The 24,570-nt window shown below is 44.2% G+C and overlaps 1 protein-coding gene across 3 annotated transcripts in view; it reads left to right on the top strand.

Annotated features, from left to right (window-relative positions):
• The window catches only part of AHR (aryl hydrocarbon receptor), a 215,662-nt gene that overhangs the window by 177,356 nt on the left and 13,736 nt on the right, over positions 1 to 24,570 (top strand). For all 3 annotated transcript variants that reach the window (XM_068236000.1, XM_068235999.1, XM_068235998.1), the window contains 5 exons: positions 9,763 to 9,886; positions 16,744 to 16,874; positions 19,741 to 19,943; positions 22,551 to 22,660; positions 23,534 to 23,675. In XM_068236000.1, coding sequence (XP_068092101.1) covers positions 9,763 to 9,886; positions 16,744 to 16,874; positions 19,741 to 19,943; positions 22,551 to 22,660; positions 23,534 to 23,675 — 710 coding nt within the window. The remainder of the gene's footprint in view (positions 1 to 9,762; positions 9,887 to 16,743; positions 16,875 to 19,740; positions 19,944 to 22,550; positions 22,661 to 23,533; positions 23,676 to 24,570) is intronic.

The following is a 24,570-nucleotide window of genomic DNA, read 5'->3' as shown; positions in this document are numbered from 1 at the left end:
CACACACACACTTACACACATACACACACACACACACACACTTACACACACACACACACACACTTACACACACACACACACTTACACACACACACACACACACACTTACACACACTTACACACACTTACACACACACACACACTTACACACACACACACACACACTTACACACACACACTTACACAAACACACACTTACACACACACTTACACACACACACACTCACACACACACTTACACACACACACTTACACACACACACACACACACACTTACACACACACACACACACACACTTACACACACACACACACACACACTTACACACACACACTTAGGGCCCTTTTCCACTAGCAGCGTTTGCGATGCTGAATCGCAAAATCGCAAACCGCTAGTGATTTTGAAATCGCTACGGTTTGCTTTTTAACATTGGAATCGCGGTAGGTAATTTCCACTACCGCAATTCGTTTTTGACTCAAACGCGATTGCACCGCGGAGCGATCTTTGCCGCGATTTTGCTATGCAGTGCATTGCATACCAAAATCGTGAATGCAATCGCCGAGAAGTTTCCTGCACTTGCGATTCAGCAATCACTAGCGTTTAGCGCGAACGCTAGTGGAAAAGGGCCCTTACACACACTTAAACACACACACACACTTAAACACACACACACACACACCTAAACACACACACACACACACACACACACACACGTGTACACTTACACTTACACACACTCACACACACACACACACACACACACGCACACACACTTGCACACTTACACACACACACACTTACACACACACACACACTTGCACACTTACACACACACACTTGCACACTTACACACACACACACACTTGCACACTTACACACACACACACACACACGTGTACACTTACACTTACACACACTCACACACACACACACACACACGTGTACACTTACACACACTCACACACACACACACACGCGCACACACACTTGCACACTTACACACACACACACTTACACACACACACACACTTGCACACTTACACACACACACACTTGCACACTTACACACACACACACACTTGCACACTTACACACACACACACACACACACACTTGCACACTTACACACACACACACACTTGCACACTTACACACACACACACACACACTTGCACACTTACACACACACACACACTTGCACACTTACACACACACACACACACTTGCACACTTACACAGTGCAGTGGGAAAGGGAAGGAGATGAAGAAATCTCTATGCTATCAATACACTTTCCCTATATGAGAAGGTGTATGGTCACTATAAAGGTGATTTCATGCGAAAAGCGAGCCCATCCTCTCCGATGATATATTACAAGTTTACCTTTTAACTTTTTTGTGCATAAATAAACCACTATCCACTCTCCTTAATGTGTTAAGCAATAGTTGTACTTGGAATGCTTCCCAGGAAGGAAACTGATGCTTAGCTGACCTCTAATCTGTGCTCCCCAGCACACTGACAGGGTTAAAACAAAAAATAAAAAGTGCTCGGTGCCCCTGTTATTCTTTCGGCTGGAACGTCCAAACCTTGAAAAAGTTGCGTGTGAAGTTCTAATTAAAAAACTATGACTTTGATTGCTTTGGTATTTCCTTAGTATCAGCTGGCACAGATGAGGCTTTCACAGGCCAAGTAAAACACAGAAGGTTTTTTTTTTCAGGGTTTTGTTTCTATTATATTAGACGGCGTCAGTAGAATGACAGGATTGAAATATTATACTGTATGCAAAGTAATGATTCCATTTAAGGATCACAGTACAAACTGCGCAGTCTTAAAGGCGAACAAATCCTATTCAATAGGTTGGAGGTCTGAGCAATAATCTAAGCTCAAAATAAAGATCCAGAGGAAACAAAAGTAGGATTATTTGACCAGGAACATACAACTTTTTTTTGTAATTGGAAAGAAATATTCTTTTAGGCTGTGTGATGTTAATCTTTTGAGTGGCACTTAGAATACCTTTTCTAGGGATGAGTGAGATGAAGAAATTTGGTTTTGCACTTTTTTGGGGAGGGTCTGCAGTCCATCGGTGATTACCACAAGCCACAACTGCAGCCCATGCACAGCAGCCCTCCATTAGTGATTGCCACAACTGCAGCACATGCACAGAGGCAGTCCATCAGTGATCACCACAAGCCACAACTGCAGCGCATGCACAGTGGCAGTCCATCAGTGATCACCACAAGCCACAACTGCAGCACATGCACAGCAGCAGTCCATCAGTGATCACCACAAGCCACAACTGCAGCGCATGCACAGAGGCAGTCCATCAGTGATCACCACAAGCCACAACTGCAGCGCATGCACAGTTGCAGTCCATCAGTGATCACCACAAGCCACAACTGTAGCGCATGCACAGCGGCAGTCCATCAGTGATCACCACAAGCCACAACTGCAGCGCATGCAGAGGCAGTCCATCAGTGATTACCACAAGCCACAACTGCAGCACATGCACAGCGGCAGTCCATAAGTGATCACCACAAGCCACAACTGCAGCACATGCACAGCGGCAGTCCATCAGTGATCACCACAAGCCACAACTGCAGCACATGCACAGCGGCAGTCCATCAGTGATTACCACAAGCCACAACTGCAGCGCATGCACAGTGGCAGTCCATCAGTGATCACCACAAGCCACAACTGCAGCCCATGCACAGAGGCAGTCCATCAGTGATCACCACAAGCCACAACTGCAGCCCATGCACAGAGGCAGTCCATCAGTGATTACCACAAGCCACAACTGCAGCACATGCACAGCGGCAGTCCATCAGTGATCACCACAAGCCACAACTGCAGCACATGCACAGCGGCAGTCCATCAGTGATCACCACAAGCCACAACTGTAGCACATGCACAGTGGCAGTCCATCAGTGATCACCACAAGCCACAACTGCAGCACATGCACAGCGGCAGCCCATCAGTGATCACCACAAGCCACAACTGCAGCACATGCACAGCGGCAGTACATCAGTGATCACCACAAGCCACAACTGTAGCACATGCACAGTGGCAGTCCATCAGTGATCACCACAAGCCACAACTGTAGCACATGCACAGCGGCCCTCCATTAGTGATCACCACAAGCCACAACTGCAGCACATGCACAGCGGCAGCCCATCAGTGATCACCACAAGCCACAACTGCAGCACATGCACAGCGGCAGTCCATCAGTGATCACCACAAGCCACAACTGCAGCGCATGCACAGTTGCAGTCCATCAGTGATCACCACAAGCCACAACTGTAGCGCATGCACAGCGGCAGTCCATCAGTGATCACCACAAGCCACAACTGCAGCGCATGCAGAGGCAGTCCATCAGTGATTACCACAAGCCACAACTGCAGCACATGCACAGCGGCAGTCCATAAGTGATCACCACAAGCCACAACTGCAGCACATGCACAGCGGCAGTCCATCAGTGATCACCACAAGCCACAACTGCAGCACATGCACAGCGGCAGTCCATCAGTGATTACCACAAGCCACAACTGCAGCGCATGCACAGTGGCAGTCCATCAGTGATCACCACAAGCCACAACTGCAGCCCATGCACAGAGGCAGTCCATCAGTGATCACCACAAGCCACAACTGCAGCCCATGCACAGAGGCAGTCCATCAGTGATTACCACAAGCCACAACTGCAGCACATGCACAGCGGCAGTCCATCAGTGATCACCACAAGCCACAACTGCAGCACATGCACAGCGGCAGTCCATCAGTGATCACCACAAGCCACAACTGTAGCACATGCACAGTGGCAGTCCATCAGTGATCACCACAAGCCACAACTGCAGCACATGCACAGCGGCAGCCCATCAGTGATCACCACAAGCCACAACTGCAGCACATGCACAGCGGCAGTACATCAGTGATCACCACAAGCCACAACTGTAGCACATGCACAGTGGCAGTCCATCAGTGATCACCACAAGCCACAACTGCAGCACATGCACAGCGGCCCTCCATTAGTGATCACCACAAGCCACAACTGCAGCACATGCACAGCGGCAGCCCATCAGTGATCACCACAAGCCACAACTGCAGCACATGCACAGCGGCAGTCCATCAGTGATCACCACAAGCCACAACTGTAGCACATGCACAGTGGCAGTCCATCAGTGATCACCACAAGCCACAACTGTAGCACATGCACAGCGGCAGTCCATCAGTGATTACCACAAGCCGCCAGTCAAATTGTCATCCTCAGTAAGCCAAATAGAACTGTGATCAAATGGTCAAAATATGTTGCTTAGAACATCATGCTCGGTGTCCGGCAAAGTGGTAATCAGCAGTAGCACATAATGCTTCTAAATGTATGGCTCCCCACCTTGCAATATCATGATCCTCTACACCACTGTGCAAAACTTCAGGACAGCATATCGCACTAAGCTTATCCAAGTTAAAAAGACAAAGTACAGTGCGACGGTCACTTAAGCTGGCGGTGTGGGATCTACCCCATGAGATCTGTTGGTAGGCATAGCATATCGGGAAGTACAGTCAGTGATGTGAATTGTTTAACTGTATAATAATAATGCAGGTAGTGTAATAAAGCCGATGCCTGTCCAAGGGTCTTTCAGTATTCAGACTATGGCCAAGCAGTTTCATTTGGTAGCATACTTGATGCACTGCTCTCACTCTGATATTGTATCTCTGGTTATGGCAATGTGTCCTTTACCTGCTAATTGTCATGTAGGTCAGAAATGTCCGTTCCAATTGCACAGCAGACATATCCACTGTAAACCGTGTATGTGAAAGGACCCATAGGAAAACATGGATCTATTCTGAATGCCTGTTGGTCTGCTGCCACCTGCTCCAGAAAATGGTTTTGCAGCAGACCTAGTGTGAACAGACCTGGTGTGCCCATATTTTCTTGGCTATAGGTCATTTTGGGATGGAAACTAGTGAAAGTGGACCTGAACGCTTGCACATAACAGAAGGAAAACCTTATTTATAGAATTTTTGCTATAGCAAGCAAATAGCAGCATAGAGGGCGCTATTGTGGCTGGGAACGCGAAGAATCCCAGCCTGTCGGCTCCTGACGGCGAAACCGGAAGTGGCTGCCGGCGGGGACAGGAGGATCGGAGGGAGGCACCAGACAGGTGCAGGGGGCTATTGGAAGCCCCAGGTGAGTAAAACTAATTTTTTTGGGTTGACTTTAGGATCACTTTAAGAATTGTTTGCTTAAAGAGCACAGTTTTTCAGTGATTTGACTCTTTCTAGCCAAACAATGTACCCCTAATTATCAGGGAAGAATTACTGTTCTTCATGTTTGTAATTCTTGCGAAGATTACCAATAGCAACTTTTAATAACTGGGTTCTTTGAAGACTGGTGTGATTATCTTAAGAGACATGCCAAATGGATCATCAGACAGAAATTCAGAATATTTCTCAATCTAAGCTTTAAAGATTCAAGCTAGGTCCACACTCGGATCGCAAAAAGCAATCTTAATCGCCAAGTGATAGTGGAAGGAAAATGCATGTGAACATGTGCATTGGATGGGAGTTTTCGCATTGTATGCAATAAATGGTATACGGAATGCAAAAAAAAATGCAGGCAGTCATTTTTTTTTTCCTCATACAATCGCAAATGAAAATTTGCATTAATTGGAAACCATCCCATTCCCAATCATTGGTTTTCATTCCAGAGTTTTCATTGTGAAAATTTGTGGTAAAATGGAAAGTAGCATTACAGAATATTCAGTAAACAGTTTTCCTAGAAGTGTGTTTACTTTTTGTATCCCTGAAAAAAAAATCCATAAGCATGTTGGTGAAATCTGTGTAAGCCATTAGGATTCAGTTAAGGTGAGTGAAACGCTGAAAACATGAATCTTGCAGACATTAATCTGGATTTATTAGCAAGGAGAAAGCTCCTCGCTTGGCCCAGGAAATTTGCTACTGAGGTTTCTTTGATCTCCTGCGATTTCTCAGCTGTGCACTGGAACTCCAGATATGGCTACTTCTGTACGTGAAAACCACATACTCTGTCCCTTCCAGTTAGCTTCTCTCATTGCGCAAAGATGTACAGAGGCGCCGGTAGGATAAAAGTTGCTAAAAGGTTTAAAATGGTTTCGGTTGCGGTGGTGGACCAGTCAACCAAAAACAGACAACAATGCTGTCGAAATTCAAGAATATGCAATTTATTCAATTACTCCCAATAAAAAGGTCGCAACGCGTTTCACGGGTATAGACCCGCTTCTTCAGGCAATAAAGGACAGGAGCAATACACAGCGTGTAATCTAGAAGTTGCTTGGCACCTCCTTTTTATTGGGAGTAATTGAATAAATTGCATATTCTTGAATTTCGACAGCATTGTTGTCTGTTTTTGGTTGACTGGTCCACCACCACAACCGAAACCATTTTAAACCTTTTAGCAACTTTTATCCTACCGGCGCCTCTGTACATCTTTGCGCATCCAGAAGTCCACCCTTGGTGGAAGGGTGACCCACCCTACAGTTTCCTCCTATCCGCAGAGAGCGACGTCTTAATCCTGAGTGGGGACAGGCTTGTTCTCCCCACCTGCCTGAACAGTGGTTGCTTTGGAGGCAACCCTGGTTTGTGAGTATAATACTTACACTTCATAATACATTCCACTCCCTTTTAATACATACTACACAATATTGGGCTCTCGGTCTTCCACTTTCTTAGCTTCTCTCATTGGTTGCTGGTCCTCTTGTCTTTTGCCTCTGCAAATCTCTCCTGCCCCAGTGCCTCTGTGAAGCTAGTACATCCTACTCCTTCCAATAACCAGCAGTATGGGAAGGGAATGACTAGGATTGTCAGATATGCCTTCCACTTTTTCCCTTGACAGAAAGCAGTAGAGAAAATGGCCACTGGACATGCCAGCCACTCACTGAGTTGTCACTTTGGTGGTGGGGAGCATCAGGAAGGAGGGAGATCCAGGGAAAATCCACTAGTGTGTGTTTTGGGAAAGAAACTAAATAAAATGGACAAGGGAAAAACAAACTTAAATCCCCATTCACAGTGGAAGCTGTGTTGCATTCCCTGTGAAAACAGGAACACAACGGAACAAAAAAGTTGCCTTGCATGTTATGCGACATTGCGTCACATACAGTCAATAAAATGCATGCTTCACAGTTAAAGGGAAGGTCCGAGGAACTATATAAAAGAAATCCACTTTCCTCTGGCTTCCTCCAGCCCCTGGGAGCCGACCTGTGCCCTCGCTGCAGCTCTGTTTGCTCCCGGTCCCCTCCGGTGCAGATATCGACCTTGCCAGGTCGGCATCTTCCTGTGCTTCAGCGTGCAGCTCACGGAGTCACACTGACCTCATCCGGGCAGTACAGCGCAAGCGCAGAACTAATGCGCCTGCGCAGTGCAGTCCGGATGACGTCAGTGCGACTCAGAAAGCAGCTTGTGCAGTAGGCAACTTGAACCGGAGGGGAAACTGGGCCATCGTCGGTGAACGGAGCTGCGGCAAGGGCATAGGACAACTGCAAGAAGCTGGAGGAAGCCCTGGGTAAGTAGATTTTTTTATCATTCTGGCCTAGTGCACACCAGAGCGGTTCTGCTGCGGTTTGCGATCCGCTTGCGGGTGCGGATCCGCTAGGGTAATGTATTTCAATGGGCTGGTGCACACCAGAGCGGAAGGCGTTTTGCAGAAACGCATACTCCCGGGCTGCTGCAGATTTTGGATTGCGGATGCGTTTCTGCCTCATGTTAAGTATAGGAAAAATGCAAACCGCTCTAAAAAACGCCACTTCAGAGCGGTTTGCCAGGTGTTTTTGTTACAGTAGCTGTTCAGTAACAGCTTTACTGTAACAATACATGAAATCTAGTACACCAAAAACACTTCACAAAACCGCAAAATGCTAGCTGAAATGCTACAGAAAAAGAAGAAAAAGTGTTTCAAACTCTGCTAGCATTTTGCGGATCTGCTAGCGGTTTTTGGTGTGCACCAGGCCTTAGAAAAGCTTGGATGTGTCCTTTAATGCAGGGCTCCCCAACCTTTTTTGCCCCGGGTCCGGTATCCGACCAAACTTTTTCTCTGCGGACCAGGGGGAGAGGGGGGTGGATTGTGTCGTGCGCAGCGGGTTACCGGGGGGGGGGGGGGGGGGTCGGGTGCGGCGGCATAGCTAGCATAGTTGCCCCAGTATAGGGAGTTTAGTTGCCCCAGTATAGCTAGTATTGTTACCCCAGTATGGGTAGTATAGTGCCGTAGTATAGTGCCCCAGTATAGCTAGTGTAGTGCCCCAGTATAGCTAGTGTAGTGCCCCAGTATAGCTAGTGTAGTGCCCCAGTATAGCTAGTGTAGTGCCCTAGTAGTATGGGTAGTATAGTGCCCCAGTATAGCTAGTGTAGTGTCCCAGTATAGCTAGTGTAGTGCCCCAGTATAGCTAGTGTAGTGCCCTAGTATAGCTAGTGTAGTGCCCTAGTATAGCTAGTATAGTGACCTAGTATAGTGACCCAGTATAGTGCCCCAGTATGGGTAGTATAGTGCCCCAGTATAGCTAGTATAGTGCCCCAGTATGGGTAGTATAGTGCCCCAGTATAGCTAGTATAGTGCCGTAGTATAGTGCTTCAGTATAGCGCCCCAGTATGGGTAGTATAGCGACCCAGTGTGCCCTAGTATAGCGCCCCAGTATGGGTAGTATAGTTGCCCCAGCATATGCTCCCCCTCCGCGGCCGCCGCTGCTGTTACCTTAGCTGGCGGCCGCTTCCTTTCTTATATTCTCCTCTCCTGCGTGCGTGTTATTTTGCTTTACAGCAGTGCGCCCTGAAGCTGCTGTGATGAGGCAGAAGCAGGAGAGCGGTTTCCCTGGTAATGGTGATACACATCACTGCTACAGGAAGCCGCTCTCCTGCTTCTGCCTCATCACAGCAGCCGCAGGGCGCGCTGCTGTAAAGAAAAATAACACGCACGCAGGAGAGGAGAATATAAGAAAGGAAGCGGCCGCCAGCTAAGGTAACAGCAGCGGGGGGTGGAGGTGAAGGCTAGAGGCTAGACCCGCGGACCACCTGCAAACGGCCCATGGACAGGCAGTGGACCGGGGGTTGGGGCACCCTGCTTTAATGCATACGTTTTGGGGTAACCCACTACTGTACACCATTAGATCACATTGCACGGGATGCACTGTGAACATCTCATTGATTCACCATTGCAATGCAGTTTTCTGTTAGAATGCATCCGTTACATTGCACTGCAATGCCACACTGTGAACAGGGCCTAAGTCTTTTGTGTCATTATAAAGCAGACTGACGTGCTTCATGTTTAGCAGATGCTCAGGCCTTTGTTGTTAGTTCTGGGCTAGCTCAGTATGTGACCATTATGAATGTATACTGTAGCCACACCATTTAAAATTTGGAAGGAAGAAGGAACCATTCTAATACACCTCACATTATGAAGCCTAATGTCTCAAGTTAAAGGTGCATTCATGTTCATAAAGCAGTCTGAGGTTCAGTATTTCAGGATAGAATGTAAACAATTACTATTAGGCAATTGGGCTTCAGTCTGACTACACTAAAAGCAATACAGTCCTATATCTGTGACTGGACATTCTCTTGAGTATTGAAATATAACCTATAAAGTGCGTGTTTGTCAGCCTGTAATGGTACAATTGATCGAAGTACTGAGCGTGCCAAGAAATCCTAATGCAGATCTTTAGAGAATTGTATATTATTTTTTCGTTTGTTTCGTTAGCTTTTATCATACAATGCTTATATGATAGCACTTTTTTTGTTTGTTTTACTTCTAGTCTGACGTAATTCACCAAAGCGTTTTTGAGCTGATCCACACAGAAGATCGAACAGAATTTCAGCGCCAGCTGCATTGGGCATTGGATCCTGCTCAGCCTCCAACAGATGCACCGAGATCCTCAGGTACCACATTACCCTTCCCCACCCATGTCTCTCTATAACTCCTGCTCAGCTCATCATATGCTGTGCATTAGAACAACAAGAACCCTGTAACAATGAAGAAATTATACATCTAAAAGCATAGTCATACAACACAAAAGTGGGCATGCAAATTGATGGTAATTATATGCAATAAAGCCAAACTGAAGTCATTCTTTTTGTGTAATCTCTTAATTATGTTATTTGAGCCTTGCATAGCATGACTTCATTTTGGTTAGCTGAGAGTTTCTCCTGTGAACTTCTGACTCCTAGGTTTTCTTGCCTCTCACTGAGAAGTCCTATATGTGCCTGAACAAAGGGCTTTTGTTTTTCATCATGCGTAGTCCTATCCTTTTCTGCACAAACATTTAAAGGTAACCCTGATCAATAATGTAAGTGGAGTGTAATGCTGGTCATACACTTATAGAAGCGGAATGAAACCCAGCAATTCTTCTTTGCTCTAAAAAAATATTATTTACAGCATATTATATTCAACCAGCATTTTTTTTTTACTAGAACAGCATTCAAAGGCTTACACACAGGAGTTGATAGTTCAGTGCAGCGAAATCTGGACGCATCTAAAGTGGAGATAATGTTATCTTGTGTTTACTTAATTGTATCAAGTGAGGAATGTGACACATTCTCTGACTGTACAGAAGCTCCTGGACACAGACAGACATTCAAAGCATTTCTGCCTTCAATACATAATAAATAAAACCAGTTATGAATAAAATGCAAAGTCAGCTTTCAAAGCAAACTGTACTTTTGGGAACTTTGTAATTTCTAAATGAATAATACTTATGCACAAATGCAAATATGATAACCGGATGGCATATAAAAAGGAGAAAACATGTTTTTATCGAATATTATGTCAGGGTTTTATACTGCTTTAATGTTTCGAAATGATTGATACCCTTCTGAAAAAAGCGATTCCTACCATACACTGCACATCCATTTCTGATAGATTCCAGGGTACATTTATACATTGGAGGCTGGACGCGGCGGGCACAGCCGACTCCCTTAAGATTTCATGCTGAAATCGGACGGGAATTGGCCTGCAGTATATGGCCAGCTTCGACGAACAGACAAATTTTTATCCCTTATCAGATTTGATTAGAGATAAATGTCTTTGTCGAATCTGCCCATAATCTCCTGATGTATGGGGCACCATAAGGCCATTCCTGACCTTTTTCCAGCAAGATCTTCTGTCTGGTAGAGTCATTTCGATCGATTTTTAAATAAAAATGAAATCCATTGCCTCCCGGGTAAATTGGGTGTTTTCGATCGATTTTTAGTCAAAATTGATCAAAAACTGATCGATCTGACATTTTGAGGAAGCGATTCCCAGCATATGAATTGAATTTGCAAGTAATCGAATGAGAAAATTGATGTGTATGATCACCTTAATATAGAATAACATACAATAGGCACCTGTCTCTAACTCCAATTGCATGATAAGGCTGGTTTCACAGTGGGACGTTAAAGTCCCACGTTACAGCAGCCAGTAACGCAGCCTAACTCACAGCACTGTAAAATGAATGGGCTGTTCACCGTGCACACGTTGCGTTACATAGTAACGCAGCACATTTAAACAAAGTGCTGCATGCTGTACGTTATACTGGGCTAAGCCACGTTAGTCTCTGTGCACATGCTCAGTAATGTTGGAGGAGGAGGTATCCCCTCCTCCTCAGCGGCCAGCCACATGGCTAATTAATATACACTGCACTGTAGTGACTCGTGGTGAGACTGTAATGTTGTCCGGATCATGAACGAATCGTTCATTTGATCCGGATCTTTTTTGTGAGTCGAATCATCCAGATCATCACAATGAACGATGCGGTTCACAGTGGAAATCTGTCTGGAAGAAACAGGAACATACAGAATGTACAGTGCTGGGAAAGTCCTGTCCTGCTAGTCATTTCACCCCGTCTGCTTCCCTAGTAAAATGATTCAAATGATTCGGTTCAAAGATCCGGATCTTTTCAATGATCCGATTCAAATGATCCGAATCCTTAAAAAGATCCGGACTTCCTATCGCTAACCTGGAGCGGCTGCTTTGAGAGCTGCATAACGCAGCTCAATCTGACGTCCAACTTCAACACCACCATGCGTTGCGTTAGGGGCACGTTATGCGACCATAATGTCCCCTAAAACGAAACGTCTTGGTGGGAAAGTAGCCTAAAGCCACAAGGTATAATGGTGTAGCAGATTCATTGGTTTTAATAAGTGACTGACTGTAATTTACTGGTTATCACAGATTTCTGTAGGGGGGGGCTGCATTCTTGCATAAGTCGTTGGTCATGTGTTATGTGACAAATTCAGACTAAAATGAACCTGCCTTACAGTATGTTTTCTTTCAGTAGAGAGAGCTCACCCAGAGCAGGCTTGATTTCATTACACCATTCTGCCTAATACTTGATCGTTTTATAATAGCAATACATCTGGTAGCAATACATATGCACCCCTCTCCTTGCCCTCTGAAGAGGAGGGTGGTAGCCTCCTGTTGACTGAACTAACTGCTGGGTAGAACAGAGTTACTTTGAGCCATATCTGTCTGGAATTTGGAGTGCATTAAACTGGATAAATATTTTTGCTGGGTAGTGTTTGTTTATTGTAAGATAATGACAGTTAATTGTGTGGTGGGCTTGTTAAGCTGTATTTGGTCTTTACAAAGTATAAATCACAAGTTCCTTGAAATGCATTTTTTCCTCCTTAGAAGAACCAGATATGCTGGAATAAATTGTCAAGAAATAAATTGTGACACAAGCTATTGCAAGGCATATTGATATACTGTATTTTTCGGACTATACTATAAATCTAGGTTTAGAGGACAAAAAAACCAGGGGAAATAAAATATACTAAACCTGGTGCATCCATGGTGAAGGGGCATTATGTGGATTATACGCCCTTTGTACCTCATGCCCCCTTGTACTTCTTGTCTACCTGTGTCCACCTCTGTCCTCGTGTCATCCTCTATGCCTCTATGTCCCCCTGTGTCCTCCATTTGTCCCCCTTTGTCCTTCTCTGCATGGGCACAGTACAGGAAATCCCAGACATTGTGGCAGGTTGGAGGTTCGTATTGGCAGGCGGTCAAATGTCAGGAACTCCCTGCATTTGGACTACACACACACACACACACACACACACACACACACACACACACACACACACACACACACACACACACACACACACACACACACACACACACACACACACACACACACACACACACACACACACACACACACACACACACACACACACACACACATATACACACACACATATATACACACACACACATATATACACACACACACATATATACACACACACACACACACACACACACACACACACATATACACACACACACACTCACACTCACACACTTTTGGCGGTAGTAAAAGGTGAGTCTTTTAGTCCAAAAAATACAGTATTCTGTAATGCCAACATTTTGGAAGGATTCAATCCCTTTCCGATTCTGATTTAAGGGGATCAATCTTTTTGGCCACATCAGTTATCCATGTATTAGTGTACAAGTACCTTACTTTATTACACTTAAAGAGAACCCGAGCTGGGTTTGAACAATGTGATCTGCATAGTGAGGCTGGATCTGCCTATACAGCCCAGCCTCTGTTGGTATTCCAAACCCCCCTAAGGTCCCCCCTGCACTCTGGAATCCCTCATAAATCACAGCCGTGCTGTCGACACACAGCGTGTCGCAGCGGCTGTGTTTTTCTCTATAGTGGATTGGCGTACAGCCCACGTTTTCCCATTATTTAAGAAGGGCAAAAAATCAAATCCAGGAAATTATAGACCTGTAAGCTTAACATCAGTTAAATGCAAACTATTTGAGGGGTTACTAAGAGATACTATACATGACTTCATAGTAGGAAATAATCTTATTTCTCAGCATCAACATGGGTTTATTAAAGACAGGTCCTGTTTGACTAACATGCTCAGCTTTTATGAGGTAGTGAATGCTAATATGGATATTGGGAATGCTGTAGATGTGATATACTTGGACTTTGCAAAGGCCTTCGACACTGTTCCCCACAAAAGTCTGGTGCAAAAGTTGAGGATGCAAGGACTGGGGAAGAGTCTGTGTTCATGGATAGAGAACTGGCTAATGGACAGAAAACAAAGAGTTGTGGTCAATGGATCATACTCAAAATGGGAGACTGTTAGCAGTGGGGTCCCACAGGGGTCTGTTCTGGGTCCAGTGCTCTTCAAGTTATTTATTAATGACCTAGTAGATGCAGTAGTGAGCAATGTTGCTATTTTTGCAGATGATACAAAATTGTGCAGAATCATCAACTCTCAGGAAAATAGTGTCATATTGCAACAGGATCTGGATAGGATGGCTATATGGGCACATACATGGCAGATAAAATTCAATGTTGACAAATGTAAGGTCATGCATTTTGGACGTACTAATGGTCTAGCACCATACAAAATAAATGGGATACAGTTGGGGACATCAAACTTGGAGAAGGACTTAGGAGTACTCATTGACAACAAGTTAAATAATCGTACTCAATGCCAAGCAGCTGCAGCTAAAGCTAACAAAATTTTGGGATGCATTAAAAGGGAAATAAAAACTTGAGATGCTAGCATAATATTGCCCCTGTTTAACTCTCTAGTAAGGCCACATCTGGAATATGGAATTCAGTTCTGGGCACCACATTACAAAAAAGATATTGCAGTTTTAGAGCAGGTGCAGAGACGAGCAACAAAATTAATACATGGGATGGAAGGTCTCACTTATCAAGAAAGGTTAGATAAACTGGGTTTATTTAGTCTAGAGAAAAGACACCTTAGAGGGGATCTAATTAACATGTATAAATACATCAGAGGGCAATATAATAGCTTGGCGGATGAGCTTTTTGTCCCTAGGCCTTCTCAAAGGACTAGAGGACATGATCTGCGCATGGAGGAAAAACGTTTTAGCCATTCATTTAGGAAAGGGTTCTTTACAGTTAGAGTGATTAAAGGGAACCAGAGAGGTTGGGGGGAAGCTTTAATACATACCTGGGGCTTCCTCCAGCCCCATAGGCACGGATCGCTCCCACGCCGCCGTCCTCTGCTGCCTGGATCCGCCGGTACCGGGTCCCGTCATTGCCGCCAGTCGGCCGGCGGACGCGGCCGATTCGCCGCATCACACGGAGCTCCTTCTATACAAGTACGCATGAGGCTGCCTGCTGTGCAGCCGCATGCGTACATGTATGGAGGTAGCCCCTGTGATGCGGACAATTGGCCGCGTCCGCCGGAAGTGACGGGCCCGGTAACGGCGGTTCCAGGAAGCGGAGGATGGCGGCGTGGGAGCGATCCAGGCTTATGGGGCTGGAAGAAGCCCCAGGTATGTATAAAGGCTTGTTCTTTTTTTTTCAGCCCGTTCCTCTCTGGTTCCCTTTAAGATGTGGAATGCATTGCCACAGGAAGTCGTTATGGCAAACTCTATACCTGCATTTAAAGGGGGCTTAGATGCTTTCCTTGCGTTGAAAGACATCCATGGCTACAATTACTAGGTAATGCCTAATGATGTTGATCCAGGGATTTTATCTGATTGCCATCTGGAGTCGGGAAGGAATTTTTCCCTTTAGGGGCTAATTGGACCATGCCTTGTAAGGGTTTTTTTCGCCTTCCTCTGGATCAACAGGGATATGTGAGGGAACAGGCTGGTGTTGTACTTTATACTGGTTGAACTCGATGGACGTATGTCTTTTTTCAACCAAAATAACTATGTAACTATAAGTGTCAGTTTGCTGCTCTCCCCACCTCTTGCAGAACTCCGGTCCCCGCCTGCCTTCCTTCCCTCCTCGCTGATTAGAGGGAAGGGAGGGGGGGCAGGGACCGGAGCTCTGCAGGAGGCGGGGGAGCAGCCGAGACTGACACTACAGATGTAAACACAGCCGCACAGCGCATGATCTATGTCTGATTTCAGAGTGCAGGGGGACATTAGGGGGGTTTGGAATACCAACAGAGGCTGGGCTGTGTAGGCAGATCCAGCTCTGTATTCAGATCACATTCTTCAAACACACCTTGGGTTCTCTTTAAGGTGTCCATACACACCATTTTTTTTTTCTATTCAATTCCCTGCAAATTATCAATCCGATGGAATAGGAATAAATTACTTTCAAAGTCCGACACAATCGATTTTGAACAAAAATCAATTTTGAACGTATCAATTGGACAGAACAGAAAATCTATGCCAATTAGGGGCAGGGAAGGAGTGGCAAATGATCAATGGGCTATGGCGTTACATTGAACAGTGCAATGCTGCAGTTCAATTGATTTTCAATAGATTTTGTGCTGGAATCTATCAGAAATGTATGTGCCACCCACATCCCCTGACCTGCCCCCCGTCACCTCGTTCATCCGCAATCTGGCTCAGTAACTTCAGGAGTCAGGGGTGACTGCGCATGCACTGCCTGACCACAAGCACGTGCCCCTTCACACTTTGGTCACCGGTAGACTTCTGCGCCTGCGCAGCACTTCTGTGCCATGCAGAACGCTCCCAGCCACAGGAGCACGATGGAGGAGCGCGCACGGCATACTGCATTGACTGGCCAAATTACCGGGCTAGATTGTGGAGGATCTAGGTGGTAGCTGAGGATAGCAAGGGGTGAAGCGGCATAAAGGGGACTAGAGGAAGCCCTAGATATGTACAAAACTTCTTTTATCCTTTGTCTCAGGTACACTTATTTTTACTGCATGGTGAACTCAACCAAATTATTCTGATGACTTATAATACAACCAATTCTCCCATAATGAATTTTTTTTATTTTTTCATGCAACTGAACACTTTTTTGTTCCTCTCTCTCTCTTCTGCACAGATGACAATGGGTTCAGAATGGTGGCAACCTGTTACAAGCCTGACCAGCTTCCTCCTGAGAATTCCTCCTTCATGGAAAGGAACTTTGTGTGCAGGCTAAGATGTCTCTTGGATAACTCCTCTGGATTTCTGGTATGTTATTCCTGTGCCTGATTCTTCCGTCAAGTAATTTAGTTGGGAAAAAACATTCAATAAAGTGTTCTGCTGTAAGTTGAATGCAGCATTGTATTTTGTGCATTATACAGTGTAAGAAAACTTTCTATTTTGAGAATGGGAGGAATAAGGAATTTTCTGTTTCTGACTCTGCGATTTCCCTTTCCCTGTTATGATGTGCTGCCATCTTACAGGCCTTTATTTCTATTTGTTTTATCTCTTCATAACATCAGAGCAAAGTATATCCAGCTTTTGCCTGTATGAGATCGTTATCACTAAACAGCTTTTTTTTTTCTTTTGCTTTGATAGTTTCTGTATTTGACGTGTGGACAACACCTTTTTGTGCATAATGTATAAAATACCATTTTACCTGATAGTGTCAAAGAGGCAGAAGCTCTTTTGACTGTGGCACAGCTACAGAGCAGAAAGACTGAAGTGTAGGGTTATTTATATTCCGTTTAGCCCAGAGACATTAGTAAGGGCCTGGGTACGCTGTCATGTTGCTGAGCTGATTTCAGCAACGCGTCTCAGTGCGCTATATGCAGGGACATTAGGCAACACTGACTGGTGGGCACACTAAAGCGTTCTGACAACGCACTGCTGCATGCATTTTGTGTGCAACGCAGCACTTTCCCATTCAGTGTGGTGTAATGTGGTCTGTGCTGCAAGAGTGCAATACAGGTGCCATGCATTTCTATAAAAGTGTGCCCAAGCCATTATTCTGCAATCCACAGCATTGATGAAAAAGCAGAGCTAAGGAGAAGAGGAAGTAGGAAACTGCCTATGGAAGCAATGGAAGGATACATACTGGGTGCAAGAATGTTAAAGCGGACCCAAACCAAACATTTTTTTAATTCAAAATATTTCGTTGCACCACTCTGACACATACAAAGATAAATAAACACTCCTTCAAGCCTATGAGCATTTCAGTGCATGCTTTTCACCCTTCTCTTTTCATAACTAGGGTTATACAGGTGGCAGTCATTAGCAATTCCTCCTTTGCCGGACACCAGTTTGCCGGATACTGTCCCGGCAATATGAAAGGAAGGGAGGAGTTCCTCCAATAATGTAAAATATTTTATATTTGTCATCATGCAACTGAAAAAAGGCTGCTATTTATTATTTTAATTTAGAAAATAGATTTTATTTCTGAAATCTTGTATTTTTAATTCGAGTCCACTTTAAGTACATAAAACAGTGTTTATTGTACATTGTCTTGCTTCAGGCACTAGAACAAATGAAACCATCATGTTTTTTTTTTCTGTACCATGTCATTTTGGCTCTTCTGCTTTTAATTCAAGTCTAAAAATTACTCTTTATGGTCAGCTGAATAGCCTGCTAGTTAAGGCTGTTGCCTTTGATGTGGGATTTGAGCTTTTGACCAGGGTTTGAATCCCGGCTCAAGCCAGTATGTGAAACAGTAAGGAATGTTTGAGCAAGGCTCCCTAGTAATCCTGGTTGCCTGTGGAGCGCGCCTCGAGTGGCTGCAGTCTTGAGGCGATTTGAGTCCACCAGGAGACAAGCACAGTATAAATGTTCTGTGTCTTTTCTTAGCGGGGACCTTGAATAGGTGGTAAGTCTGAATTCGGATTATGGCCTTGATCGCTAAATCCATCACCTCTGCCCACCTGTCAGCTGCCTTGCCTCTGCATTTCAGCAGAGGCCGGAGTATGACATGGCTACGGGGGTAGGCTGAATATCCAATCCAGGAAGGCCAGCCTATTACTTGAACTTGCGCAGTAGCATTAGCAGAGTGGAGATGAAAGACACATTTTCCTAACAGGGAAGAAGTTGGTACTGTCAAATTGCTGAGCAATTAGCAGCTGCTGGTTAACCAGATTCTGTGAGGACTTTGCTAATTAGCATATTAACTATTAGGTTTTTTTGTTTTGTTTTTCTTAATGGTCCCCTCTGCAGTAAGATTTCATAGTATGCTGCCCAACCACTAGTTTGCAACCTTGTGGTCCTCTACACAGGATCACTTTAAAAAAGGATTGTATTTGCACTCTAGCTGTGTAGCGCTACAGTCCAAGACCAGTGCCCAGGACACTGGTCTGCATGGAGGTTGTATGGTCTCCCTATGTTTCGACTCGCATCTCAAAAGGATACCGATTAATTGGTTCTCCACCCAAAAATAAGCCTTGAAGTGCATACACACATCTAGTTTTGATTTCCCAATTTTACCAGCGCCATGTAGTATGAGTGCTAATAAATTTTAAATACTGTGAACAGAAGTAGGTAAACTCTCATACTAGGTGGAGGTGGTAAATTTGGCTAATCAAAATTGGATAGGTGTATGCTCTCTTCAGGTGGCCACAAACAATACAATACTCAGAACGATCATTCGCAACTCTAATTGGAAACGATCATTCATGACCACTAATGGACGGAAATCTCCTAACCAATCTAATTGGATTAATGGAATCAATCTGACTTTATAAATAATAATTAAAGCAGTATGTGGGGGAGTCACGAGGTAACCCTTGCCTGCAGTTTTGCTACATCTTAAACTTCATATATATATATATATATATATATATATATATATATATATATATATATATATATATATATAATGTGTGTATGTGTATATATACATATGTTCTTTTTGACATTACCTTATAAATAAATAAAACCAGTTATGTTACTTTTAAGACCACCAGAGCCTTACTTATATAATACTTAAAATATGTGAATGGCCTTTTAAGAGCAATTTGTATGACATTTCTGGTTTTCATTTAATTGCCAGACAGTTCACAGGAAATGGGTAAAATAGAATTACTGTTCATGAGCCTCACAGTGCTTTCCCGTAACAGTGAGTGTGTTCTCATACATTGTGCTCCAGGCTATGAATTTTCAAGGACGTCTGAAGTATCTGCATGGCCAGAACAAGAAAGGGAAGGATGGAACGCTGGTTCCCCCTCAGCTTGCACTCTTTGCCCTGGCGACCCCTCTGCAGTCACCTTCCATCTTGGAGATCCGAACCAAAAACCTAATCTTCAGAACAAAGCACAGACTTGACTTCACACCTATGGGCTGTGATACAAAGTATGTATGAATCACTTTCCTTGTAGTGTTTTTATTCCTCTTTAGCAATAGAAGCACAGATTATAGCAGCCATAACAGCTGCACTGCTGTCGATCAGGTACTACTCAGAACAGTCAGACAGACAAGTGACAGCGCTCAAGGATGCACATGAAATGTAAGCCAACAGAGGCAATGCAGAGCCCCTCCGGAACTAAATACATGCCTTGAATGCAAATCAGATACAAATTATGTGTTAATTCTAATCTAAAAATTTGGAAGTGAATGTGAAGCAGTGAATGCTGCTAGCCATTAGTATACTTACGTTCAATATGCACAGTGGGAGACATGGCAGAGCTTTCAGGGCTGGAACCCACAAGAGCGTTTTTTTGAGCATTTTGGCAGCGCTGCGATACGCTAGCGTTTTGCCAAAACGCTCAGCTGATGTTAATGGATGGGGCAACTTCCACAGGAGCGTTTGCGTTTCCCGGAAACGCAAACGCAGGACCTGCAGCATTTTGGGAGCGTTAGCGCTTCAATATAAAGTATTGAAACGCTAGCAGAAACGCTCAGCAAAACCTAAACTGAGCGGTTTTGCTAGCGTTTTGCGGTTCAGCACACTGTAACAAAATTAAAAATAATTCACAGGACCAATCAGGATAAAAACGCAAAACGCTACACAACTGCTGAGCAAAAAAATACACTGTTGCAAAACGCGACCGAAAACGCGCATGAATCCGCTTGCAAACCGTTTAGACAAAACGCTAGCGGTTGCGTTTTGCGTTTGCGGATTTCAGTGGGTCCCAGGCCTCAAACAAAACTTATACCTGAATGATTTATTTGCATTGATGTGCAGAGCTCCAATAACTGGACTAAATTACACAACTAGCACTCACTACAGGCAAACGGGGGGTGTTAGCTTCAGTGATAATGTGTGCACAAATTACTACCTAATAGACTTTCCCACGGCGGTGATGTACCCCCTCGGGGAAGACCTAATACTAGTCTAGCAATAAAAACATAATATTCCTCGTGCTGCTTATCATAAATGGTATACACATTTCATAAAACAATCAGACAGACAAGTGACAGCGCTCAAGGATGCACCTGAAATGTAAGCCAACAGAGGCAATGCAGAGCCTCTCTGGAACTAAATACATGACTTGAATGCAAATCAGACGCAAATTTTGTGCTAATTCTAATTTAAAAATTTGGAAGTGAATGCTGCTACCCATTAATATACTTACGTTCAATATGCACAGTGGAAAACATGGCAGTGCTTTCAAACAAAACTTATACCTGAATGATTTGTTTGCATTGATGTGCAGAGCTATAATAACTGGACTAAATTACACAACTAGCACTCACTACAGGCAAAAGGGGGTTGTTCGCTTCAGAACAGACCAAAAATATTGTTTTCACTCAACAACTTAAAGTGGGAATCTGTCCGAAACTTATTTTAGTGGAAGGGTTAAAAGTTGTCATCTTTTTATTGCTATCCTTCTTCTGATTGGTGAGATTTCTCCTCACTTCCTGTACCAGTGACTGGGTTACTGAAAAAAAAGCAGCAATAAAAAACATTTTTTTGTAGTAGTATGAGAAAGTATTAGTAGATATAATTACTGCCTGGTTCCTCATTAAAGAGACCTGAACACTGTTTTTTTTTTTTTGTTTTTTTTAATGAACCTCCCTTTAAGGGGAAATTCTAACCATTTGTGCCGTTGGGAGGTGCATCATTACTTACCTATGGGATGCTGCTCCTCTGACCCCTGACCTGTATGGGATTCCGCCATGTTCTCCACCTCACCGGCATCATCTGGAGGGTTTTGAAGCTCCCGGCGGTCTCTCTCACGCGTGCCACAAAGCATGCTAGAAAATGTAGTCCGTGGATTTCCCAGTTGTGAGATACTAATCTGATTGGGATTGATCTTTTAGCAATATCATGTGGCCCTATTCATGTGTGGGTACCCCGGATCAACAGTGCCTTGTTAGTGAGAGCAGCAAGTGCTACAGTGGCTGCAAAAATGTAAGTACATGCTTAGGCTCGGTTCCCATTTGTGATGGATCCGGTCAACACAAAACGAAGCACACAGTTTTGGACCCACGCCATTTTACCGTCACCAGGGGCGGATGCTTTGCACCAGAGATGGCTGTAGGCAACGCATCCACTCATCCAGCAAGTTGCAAGTTCAGACTCTGCGTTCCATTTGCCCATTTTTTTTAACAAGCAGAAGTGGAAGCTATTTTAAACATTAGGATCCGCTTTCTGCACTAGGCAAAGTTTGTAAAAGTGTACGTTTTTGTGACAAGAGGGAACCGAGCCTTACTGCTAGATGGTCAACCACTACATTTTTACTTTTCTTCAGAATGTGTGGGAAATATTATTCTACTCAAGCATATTTCCAGTTCATGCTCTTGGCTGGATGTTTGATGCAAGCAAAGGCTTATCCAGTACCCAGTACACCACTTCTAGTACAACCCCCCTGGGAATTGAATTGCAGAAAAACATAGTACAAACAGTACAGACTACATTTTATATTGTGCAATCTTCCATAGCCATTTGCAGAGTGTATGTAGCGGTGTGCAAAAGTGTATAGCAGTGGTAGTAACCATTTTACTGTTTCTCCACAGAGGAAGTTTGGTCCTTGGGTACACAGAAGCGGAGTTATGCGTCAGAGGAACTGGATATCAGTTTATTCATGCTGCAGATATGCTCTACTGTGCAGAGAATCATGTCCGAAGTAAGTACTAGTAAAAGTGACTTCCATCCTATTTGTTTGTATTTTTTTCTATAGCTCCCAACTGTCCCTCTTTTGGCACAGGCCACTTAGCTATGGCGACTGGTAGCTGCCTCAAGATTTTAATATCTTCTTAATGGGGTTACTGGCAAGACTACTCATCCAGTGACTCCGCCCTCAGTAGCCGTACAGCTATGAATTTTAGAGTAATCTGTGCGGAAACTGGTAACTACTTTTTAGCATGTAGTCAGTCGCTCTGGGTCACACTATCTGATCTGCACAGTTGTGCTGATCCTCTTCCTCATTGTGCCAGAACTGCCTGCTAAATCAAATTCTGAGGGGACTTTCCACATTATTTGCACAATAAATTTGGGCCTAGTTGAATGGGTAGGTTGGCTAGACAGAGTGAAACCTGCATAGCAGATATGAATGTGTCAACCAAGGACAGACGAATAAGGAGTTGATATTCTGACAAGTAAGAGTTTTATCAGGGAGGGGATGAAGTGTGTGTTCATGAAGATAATACAGAATGAATAGTTGGTATTGGTAGAAGCAGACAAGATAAGCCGCTGGAAGGTGAGTGCTGCAGGCTTCTCTGTGAGAATGGATGGTGTTAGGATTGCACTCCAGGGCCCCAGCACAGATGCAATTAACTTTTAATCCTGTGTTTTCTCCTAGGTGATATTTTCAAATCTTGTTAATAAAATGCCTTTTAAGCCACCAGCAAGCAAGAAAATACTCCGTTTTTTAAAGAGAAGATGTAAAATTCTCTCCTAGGAGAGAAGTCAGGAGAAAAAGTTAATTGCATATATGCCAAAATGTTCATTCGCTAGTGAAAGCTTTATTTTCCTAACTAACCCTGTTCTTCATTTTTAGTGATCAAGACTGGAGAGAGCGGCATGACGATTTTCCGACTTCTCACAAAAGACAGAGGATGGACCTGGGTTCAAGCAAACGCCCGCCTTGTCTATAAGAATGGACGGCCAGATTACATCATCGCAACGCAAAGACCTCTTACGTGAGTTCTGGTGGTGTAAATCCTGCCTGCCCAGCTAGGTCATGAACCTTTCTTCCCGGGTGATGGTTTTGCAGTTCTGCAGGCTAATAATGGAACATTCATGTTACAAACTTTCCCCAGGCTAATAAGTCATGTCTACAGCCCAGCTTCAGCCATTTGTCTTTGTGTCATTCGCTGAAGAGCAATCAGTGTGTTCTGTAATACTAGCAACGTACCAGCTGCTACAGCCAGAAATTGTGTTTCTTCTGCCTGACTCCAATAAAACTGAGCAACAGGCAGACAGCTAAATACAGTGATGATATGCAGTACATGTGCAATGTCTTACCTGGTGACAGCAGAGCAGCCAGTATATCCTATTCTGTATAGCCTATTCTGTAACTGTTTTGCAGCTAAGCAGCAAGGTATTAGCAAAGCACCCTCTAGTTTTGCTGCTAGGATAAGAAAGGTCACATGTCAGTTTTGTTGCTTAAAGGATACCCGAACTGAAATGTGACATAATGAGATAGACATGTGTATGTGCAGTGCCTAGCACACAAATAACTATGCTGTGTTCCTTTTTTTCTTTCTCTGCCTGAAAGAGTGAAATATAAGGTATGCAAGTGGCTGACTCAGTCCTGACTCAGACAGGAAGTGACTACAGCGTGACCCTCACTGATCAGAAATTCCCCTTTTTTACCTCTTTCTTGCTCTCAGAAGCCATTTTCTGCTAGGAAAGTGTTTTATAGTTGGAATTTCTTATCAGTGAGGGTCACACTGTAGTCACTTCCTGTCTGAGTCAGGACTGAGTCAGCCACTTGCATACCTTATATTTAACTCATTCAGGCAGAGAAATAAAAAAAGGAACACAGCATAGTTATTTGTGTGCTAGGCATTGTACATACACATGTCTATCTCA

This window comes from Hyperolius riggenbachi, chromosome 5, assembly GCF_040937935.1.
Source record: "Hyperolius riggenbachi isolate aHypRig1 chromosome 5, aHypRig1.pri, whole genome shotgun sequence".
Lineage (NCBI taxonomy): Eukaryota > Metazoa > Chordata > Amphibia > Anura > Hyperoliidae > Hyperolius > Hyperolius riggenbachi.
The sequence above is the reverse complement of the archived record's forward strand: the minus strand, read 5'-3'. Positions and strand labels throughout refer to the sequence as shown.